General features: G+C 36.5%; 1 protein-coding gene across 8 annotated transcripts in view; it reads right to left on the bottom strand.

The window, feature by feature from the left end:
* KMT2E (lysine methyltransferase 2E (inactive)) overlaps positions 1 to 9,350 on the bottom strand; it is a 100,435-nt gene that overhangs the window by 31,009 nt on the left and 60,076 nt on the right. For all 8 annotated transcript variants that reach the window (XR_001818444.2, XM_017506245.1, XM_017506250.1 and 5 more), the window contains 6 exons: positions 7,037 to 7,095; positions 5,636 to 5,808; positions 4,248 to 4,286; positions 3,172 to 3,402; positions 2,937 to 3,067; positions 1,419 to 1,536 (listed from right to left, as the gene is read on the bottom strand). Coding sequence is in view for 7 of the 8 variants with exons in the window: in XM_017506245.1 (XP_017361734.1) it covers positions 1,419 to 1,536; positions 2,937 to 3,067; positions 3,172 to 3,402; positions 4,248 to 4,286; positions 5,636 to 5,808; positions 7,037 to 7,095 (751 nt within the window). In the remaining variant the exon portion in view is untranslated. The remainder of the gene's footprint in view (positions 1 to 1,418; positions 1,537 to 2,936; positions 3,068 to 3,171; positions 3,403 to 4,247; positions 4,287 to 5,635; positions 5,809 to 7,036; positions 7,096 to 9,350) is intronic.

Raw genomic sequence — 9,350 nt, 5'->3', positions numbered from 1 at the left:
AAAAAAAAAAAAAAAAAAAAAAACCCTACACTGTTGGCTGCAATATTATTTAATTATAAAACTAACAATCATCATTTTGACATGTAAAAAGCAAAACCAACATGATTTTACACTCTACACTAAAATATAGCTTTATTAAAAATTTTACAGTAGAACATATTAATTCTACTTAGATCTCAGCTTTGTCATCTAACTTAAACCACAGCATGTACTGACCCATAAATAAGAGCTTCCAAGATAAAAAGAAAGTTGTCTGGTATCAGGCTGGGTAAGGTGACCCATGCCTGTAATCCTAGCCCTTAGGAAGGCCAAGGCAGGAAGATGGCTTGAATACAGGAAGCTCCAGACCAGCCTGGGAAACACGGGGAGACCCCAGTTCTACAAAAAATTTTAAAAATCATTAGCTGGGCATGGTGGCACATATCTGTGGTCCTAGCTACTCAGGAGTCTGAGGTGAGATTGCTTCACCTCCTGAGGGCCCAGGAGGTTAAGGCTCCAATGAGCCATGATCACACCTCTGCACTTCAGCCTGGGCAAAACCCTGCCTCAAAAATAATGATGATGATGATGATTTTAGAAGTCTGGGCAGGCTCACACCTATAATCCCAACACTTTGGGAGGCCGAGGCAGAAGGATCACTTGGCCCAGAGTTTTCGAGTCCAGCCTGCGCAGCAAAATGAGTCTCTATCTCTACAAAAATTTAAAAAATCAGCTGGTTGTGGTGGCACACACCTGTAGTCCCAGCTACTCAGAAAGCTGAGACAGGAGGATCACTTGAACATGGGAGGTCATGGAGGCTTCAGTGAGCTGTGATCATGACACTGCACTCCAGCCTGGGAGACAAAGTGAGATCCTGCCTCAAAAAAAGTCCAACATTTCCTCTTATAAGGAACATCATAATTTCTTCAATGTGCAAAGTAATTTTTAAGACTTCATAGTGGCTGGGCGCAGTGGCTCATGCCTGTAACACCAGCACTTTGGGAGGCTCAGGCAGGCGGATTACCTGAGGTCAGGAGTTCAAGAACAGCCTGGTCAACATGGTGAAACCCCGTCTCTACTAAAAATACAAAAAATAGCCGGGCGTGGTGGTGCTCGACTGTAATCCCAGCTACTCAGGAGGCTCAGGCAGGAGAATCACTTGAGCCCAGGAAGCAGAGGTTGCAGTGAGTGGAGACTGTGCCATTGCACTCCAGCATGGGCAACAAGAGTGAAACTATGCCTCAAAAACAAAAACAAAAAAAGGCTTCATAGCTAATATAGCCAGTATCACCTGAATTTTCACACACAAACAAGATGCTGGGCAGTATAAAATCCACCAACAGTTGAAATGTGTTTTAGGTTCACAGTTTTGTGTTTGCTGCTCAGATTTCACAAACTCCCAGCCCCGACATCGCCCCAAAAGATTTCTACAAGCTTACCTCTGCATTGGGTGTACAAGACCGCCTGATGAATCGAGCCTCATTCCCAAAAGTCCTTGCATCAACACACATTTCTAGCCCATGAAATTTAGAGTAGAATAATACAAAAGGGTATGGTCTACAAAGAAAGAAACATTATAAACTATTAACATTTTAGGCCAGGCACGCTGGCTCACACCTGTAATTCCAGCACTTTGGGAGGCCAAGGCAGGTGGATTGCTTGAGCCCAGGAGATCAAGACCAGACTGGGCAACATGGCGATACTCCATCTTTCCAAAAAAAAGCAGGCATGGTGGCATGCACCTGTAGTCCCAGCTACGTGGGAGGCTGAGGGAGGAGGATCATCTGAGCCCAGGAGGTCAAGGTTGCAGTGAACCATGATCATGCCACTGCACTCCAACCTGGGTGATAGAGCGAGACTCTGTCTCAAAAACAAACAAACAAACAAACAAACAAAGGACAACATTTTAGTATAATAATCTCCTGTTACTCTACAGAGGCCAAGTGATGAAGAAACTTAAGAATACAGAGTCTGAGAAACTTCTAACAGACATTGTGAAGCCAAGATTTGAATATAGGCAGCCTGACTTCAGAATTCACTCTTATGCTAGTTTATGCTAATGAGATTTTTACCTGCCCCATAATCTCACTTAAATCAAAGGCAATTAACTAAAGGTAGAAATTCAAATTTATTAAGATAAAAAAAGTGTGACTGTTACATTTACAGGATTCATGTGATGTCTTTAGGGTTCATATTTCCTGGTGCATTTAAAAGTATCTGTCTCACACCCCTGTTTCAGATCAAATCTAACGTATAATAGGGAGAAATTGCTGTACATCTTTCATACCTTAAGTAAAAACTCAAGTTATAAACAATAAATGTTTCTGATAATTGTAGGACACAGACTAGGAATGTTCTCCTAGAGATATAAACATACTTCTAGACTACAGGAAAGCAACGCCTATTAGAGGATCATATTAATTCTGTACATGAATCCCAAAACAAAGAGGACTGTTGTTCTAATACCAACGAAGTGGGTGTTGAAAGTGTTGGCAATAATCTAGGACCCAGTCTAACACTATCTAATAAAGAGGAGGGGGTTTCCCCTATGGTCACCGTGGGCTTTCTCAGGTTCTGGCTTTTACATTACAAGGAATTAGTATGAGTCCCAGATGGAGATGGAAAGGGTTCCTTGTAATCTAAATCAGAGTTCCTGACTGACATTCTTATATATCTAACCTTTGTTGTTGTTGGTTAATCTTCGAAGTAGATTGTTTCAGGATTTTTCCAAGACAGATATGAGCAAGAGACTGAGGAAAGTATCTGCATTTTTTATGTTGTTTTAGTTTATCACAGTTCAAAAATTTGCATCAGTTACTGTTCAACCACACTACAGCTTTAAATACTGAAATGAGCATGCAGGAAAAAAGTACATAGAATCACAACATCTAGATAAAATAGCCAAAAATCCAATATTTACCTATAGAAAATGAACATGGGAAAATAAAATAATATACCTTTTAAAGAAATATCCATTCGCTTCAAATTGTTCTCTCAGCATAAACTTCCCTCTGTATTCAATGATAAGTGCATCAGGAGGCAAATCTTTCGCAGATTTAAGAATTTTCTTATTCTTTTGTATATGGCTCTAAAATCAAAGTAAATGTAGAGATCAAAGAAACTTGCTTGCTTTCAGTTTAAAAATACCAGTATAAAACTGTCTTCCAATTTTTGGACAAATGATATATTTACCTCTACAGGAGGTTTGAAGAGCAAATTGTTGGTATTCAAATCTGATTTATTCATGTCTTTTTTGTCATTTCCATTGCCTAATCTCAGAGCTATTCTTTGCGCCTCCCTCTGAACACCCTCACTATACTGGTTGTTATTTGCTTCTTCATATCGATCCATCCATGCTTTGATTTTTGTCTCCCATCCAAAGTTTGAACCATCAGATGAAGGATCAATCTCTGGAGCTGAACCCTAAAATCATAAACTGAGTATTAATATCTGGACTTACACACACACACACACACACACACACACACACAAAGGGCAATCTACATAAAAGAACATAATGTAAACTAGAAACTGCTGTTTAATGGATTTTTTTCCCCAGAAATGTGGAATAATTATGCCTTATACCACAGAGACAAAAGATACACTGTAACATACTCCCCACATCCTATGTAATATGACAATTTTAGAAATTTGTTATCCTTTTCTACCTAAGTCAGAAGACTACAGTAACAGCATACAGCTGACCTCTGTGACCCAAGACAAACTTACGTTTTGGGGTCAGACAGAAATTGCTTCTCTCAGCAATTTTAGCATCTAAAAAATTGAGGATGTATATTAATTAATTCAAGGTAATTTTTAGCTATCATCAATTATTCTGACTGGTTTGTATTTATATGGTTTTCTATGGTCAATTCATAGTATGACAACTGATTTGACTAACTCTCTAGAATCCCAACTATGCAAAAGAGCAAATTTTCAAGTTCCAAATGTGATTCTGCATTCCTAAGTACAGTATAGTAATACTAAGTGGTATCAGAAACATGGATTGCAGTAATAAAATTCAAATTGCCCAAAATTATAAAATTAGAAATTGCTTATATACCTCCCCCTTTTGATGACTACTATTTTAACAGTGTTAACTACAAGAGTAGTATATAACTCCAATTAGAACTAAGGTCCCACACCTAATAATGAGCAATGACATGGCACACAATAAAGAGAGCATCAGGTAATGATATGGACAAGCAAGCACTTTGCTCCCGAGTAAGTGACAGTTGATAACAACACTTTAATATTAATGTATTTACCTTAACTCTTGATGACTTCCTAGATCCTTCACGAAATGCCTAAAATAAACATGGAATTCTAGTTATTTTTTTTTAAACAACTGAACATAATTAAAGAATCAATTGGTTCACTGAAACTTTTAACTCAAGTGTCATAACAAAAAATCTGGTAACCAATAAAGCTGACACTAGGAGAATGTTTAATAAAGGCATTTATTAGAATACTATTGTAATAAAAATAGAATGTGGGGACACTAGGAGAATGTTTAATAAAGGCATCTATTAGAACACTATTCTAATAAAAACAATGTGGTTGGGAGTGGTGGCAGGAACCTATAATCCTAGCTACTCAGGAGACTGAGGCAGGGGGAACACTGGAGCCCAGGAGTTTGAGGCCACAGTACACCATGATATTCTATGAATAGCCACTGCACTCCAGCCTGGACAACATAGCAAGATCCTGTCTTAAAAAAAAAAAAAAAAAAAAAAAAAAAAAAAAAAAAAATAAAAAAAAAAAAAAAAAAAAAAAAAAAAATATATATATATATATATATATACACACACATAGCCTATATAGAATATGAAAATCTGCATATGATATGATGCAAAGACAAAAATTTCTAAATATTCTCTATGTCCAATATTACAACAGTAGAAAAATATTTGATAGAAATTGGGAAGGTATTAGAAATATAATTTTGTTGATAAGATTTGTTTTGGGTGGGAGTAAAATAATGATATTACTTTAATTCTCTAAGCAACTAGTAAGTAATATTTGAGCCCATATGGGGCTTAAGTAGTAAGCACTGTGGTAAACAGCTGTATTTATTCAATAAATACGTAGTGAGCGCCCACTAATCTGCCAGATCCTGAAGGATGTATTTGAGACTTAATTCCTATCCCCCTTAACCCCCTAAAAAGTGTAAACTCCATTCAGAGTGACTAAGAAATATAAATCTACAGCTAGCAATATAGATCCAAATAAATAAATTTGTGTGCAGACAATACGTTAGAAGAGAGCAAGGTTTAACAAAAAAAAAGAGGAGACAAAGAACCATTATGTAAAACATGGGGTAGAAAAGCTAAGTGGACTATGTTAGACAAGTGAAAGGAATACAATCCTGGTAGTACAGAAAACCATGAAGGCTTTCTATTTTATTTTCACTTCTGCATTTCAGTGACAATCTCATTAAATAATTTCAAAGCAGTTTGCAAAGTTTCTTCTCTACTTCAATCTTCAAAACGCATTAAAATTTTCCAGTAAGTTTGTTTAAAAATAAAAAAACTTTTGCTAGATCCTGCCACCTTTTTAGCTACCATCAATTATTCTCACTCTCCTGCCTCTCCTATAAAATTCAGCTCCCCATCCACTATCCTATCCACTCACCTAAAAACAAGCAAAGACATACCTTTTTACATTTTGAAATGTGTTGTTCTTTCTCCCCACTTTTTTTCCTTCTTTTATCATTAACTTTGGAAACTCTAGAAGCAGTTAAAGTAATTGATGTTGGAGTATGCTGAAATGCAGTATATAATTCCATAGGAACCTCATCACCACTCTCAGTTGCACTGGTATCGCCATCTTCAAAGACAAAATAAAAATTATTGCATACTTAATACTTCTATTTTAAACAATGAAATAATCATGACAAAGTACTGTCATCTCCATTTTTCTAAATAAGCACTTTTTAAAATTTGTTCACTCATCTCACTTTCATATTTAAATACAAATCACAAATATGATTTCTCACACATTAAACTAGAAAGGATCCAAAAGTCATAACACACTCTAGTGGTGTGCCTGTGGGAAACAGGCACTCTTATACACTACCAGTGGAAATCTGAAATTCCCTACAAAGGGCAATTCAGCCATATCTAGCAAAATTATATATGTACACACCCTCTGACCTAGCCATCCCATTATTAGAGATCTAGCCAAAGATAAAAGAGCAAAAGTACAAAAAAACTTACGCAAGAGAGTCTTGCTGAGGATACCGTTTTTAATAACAAAAATAAAGCAGAAATAGTGAAAATCTCCATCAAAGAGGAATAGTTGAATAAATTATGATTATTCAAAACCAGGTGTGCTGGCATCAACAAGATTAAGCATCAAGTGAGGTGGCACACGCCTGTAATCCCAGCACTTTGGGAGGCAGAGGCGGGCGGATCACAAGGTCAGGAGTTCGAGACCAGCCTGACTAACATGGTGAAACCTCGTCTCTACTAAAAATACAAAAATTAGCTGAGCATAGTAGCACGTCTGTAGTCCCAGCTACTCTGGAGGCTGAGGCAGGAGAATCGCTTGAACCCAGAAGGCAAGAGGTTGCAGTGGTCTGAGATCTCGCCACTACATTCCAGCCTGGGCAACAGAGCGGGACTCCATCTCAAAAATAAATAAATAAATAAACACGATTAAGCTAAAATAAAAACTGTGGCATATGTTATACAGAAGTTAGAAAATTCTGTTCCTAAAACTGAAAAATGTACTATTACACATAATAAACTAATGGATCACTATCTTTCTGAAGAACAAACATATTTTACTTTTTTAAACCAACAGGTTAGCTATGTGTAAAAAAATTATGGCTGATTTAAATTATTTATTTTCCTCTTGTTTCCATTTTATTTCCCTGAATAAGTACATATTTATTCTATGTGAAAAGAAATACTTAAAATCTATACCAGAGATTGCACACTATATGTACAATCAACATTCATCAACAAAGTATTTATATTTAACTGAAAATATGCAGACCATTTATTTTCTCAATCACATGAATTTTAATTTAGTATAGGTCCTTTTTACCCACCTGACATATTTTCCCTTTTCCGGCGTTGTAGTAGCACTGCCCTCTCTTTATCCAAATTCCTACATTAAAAAATCAGCATGATTATCAAATATATAAATTTGAATATGAAGATCTGTCTTAAATGTGATAAACTTTGTAATTTATTTAATGTTCTCAGTGAAAAACCAACAGTATAAAATATATACAGTATCCCTTGCAATACAGTTTATATACAATCTAATAATAATAGCAGTAGATGCCAGATAGGCGACTCCATTTTTTTTCAGACAGGGTCTCACCCAGGCTGGAGTGCAATGATGTAATCACAGTTTGTTACAGCCTCAACCTTCCAGGTTGAAGGGAGCCTCCCGCCTCAGCCTACTGAGTAGCTGAGAGTACAGGCCTGAACCATCATGCTCAGCTAATTCTGTAATTTTTTGTAGAGATGGGTTGCCCAGGCTGGTTTTGAGCTCCTGGATCAAGTGATCCTCCCACCTTCACCTCCCAAAGTGCTGGGATTACAGGTGTGAGCCACAGTAAATGGCCAAGAAAATAATGTTTTACCTACGAAACTAGTATTTTTTTCAAACAGAATAAAGCAAAAAGTCTGGAAAAAAAAAACTCATAAGGTTAACAATGCGATTAAAACCACAAATTGAATTTCTTAAAGTAAATGTATGACACTGAGTTAGAATCTATTGCATTATTACCATTGCCTTTAATTATTTTCACTTTTGAAATAAATACTGAACTTTTTTTTTTTTTTTTTGAGACAGAGTTTTGCTCTTGTTGCCCAGGCTGGAGTGCAATGGCATGATCTTGGCTCTCTCTGCAACCTCTGCCTCCCGGGTTCAAGGGATTCTCCTGCCTCAGCCTCCTGAGTAGCTGGGATTACAGGCATGCACCATCACTCCCAGCTAATTTTTTATTTTTAGTAGAGACAGGATTTCTCCATGTTGGTCAGGCTGGCCTCAAACTCCCAACCTCAGGTGATCTACCTTCCTCAGCCTCCCAAAGTGCTGGGAGCATTTAACAATTAAGTGAAATACTTCACTACTCTCTCCCTACCTCTATCCATGAACTACATCATCTACAGTAATTCTTTTACTTTCCTCCCCCAACTTTTTCATTGTATGTAGTTTAGAGGTCAGACAGTAAATTATTCTCAGGCGGGAAAATAAGAGCTCTAGATTATCAGAATAGTCTTCATGCTTGCCTTAATGTCTACCAGGAAATGTAACTATTTTAGCATCACAGATAATTATCCCAGCTATCACAGAATAATAAACAGACCTCTCTCAACTAACTGCCCTTCTAATGGTAAGTTTCTAACCAAATTTTACTGACTTCATCATCAGATATCCACCCCATCAAAAATTATCTGGCAAAAGGCTAATTATCATATATGATATTTAATTATCATATTTAATTATCATAAAGTGAAACAAAACCACATAGAAACACTCACTCAAAGTAAGAGAAATGCACAGTGTAACTATGCTGAGATTACCATTTCTCACCTAACAAAAGTGGCAAAAATGCAAGTGTGCCAAATAATCTGTTGTAAGGCTTGGGAAAGCAGGCATGCTTATGCATTACTGTTTGGAATTCAAGCCTGCACAGCTCCTATTGGAAGGGAATTTGACAATCTAACAAAATTTTATATATATGTTTATCGTTTTACTGAACAATCTCACTTCTATTTATAATAACGAAAGACCTGAAACAACTCGAATGTCCACACAAAGGCAACTTGTTAAATAAACCAGAGTACATAAAAGATAAAGTATATTAAAGCTGTATCAGTCAATGTTTATATACTACTGTACTGTGATCTTCAGCATATTAGGAAAAATGTGTTGAAGACTCTATAATATGCTACTGCTTATCTAAATAAGGAGGGAAAGACAAATATATAGGTGCATACCTACATGTAATAAGCAAGAAGGGATGGGTTAGACTTAACCTGCTTTACATATTTGTCTATGTGCTTTACATATTTGACTTTAGAATGATAGAATAATTTGATTTACATATTTGACTTCAAGTCTCACTTGCTTTATATATTGACTTTAGAAATGATAGAGTACTTCTTACATAATTATAAAGTATATAATTATAAAGGTAAATAAAATATAAAAACCAATTTTTTTTTTTTTTTTGAGACAGTCTCCCCTCTGTTGCCCAAGCTGGAGTTCAGTGGCACAATCATGACTCATTCCAGCCTCAACTTTCTGGGCTCAAGCAATCCTCCTGCCTCACTCTCCCAAATAGCTGGGTCCACAGACACATACCATCACACCCAGCCAATTTTTGCTTTTTTTTTTTTTTTTTT

The sequence above is a fragment of the Cebus imitator genome, unplaced genomic scaffold (assembly GCF_001604975.1).
Source record: "Cebus imitator isolate Cc_AM_T3 unplaced genomic scaffold, Cebus_imitator-1.0 Scaffold352, whole genome shotgun sequence".
In the NCBI taxonomy this organism is placed as follows: Eukaryota; Metazoa; Chordata; class Mammalia; order Primates; family Cebidae; genus Cebus; species Cebus imitator.
This window is presented reverse-complemented; position numbering and strand designations above follow the sequence as displayed.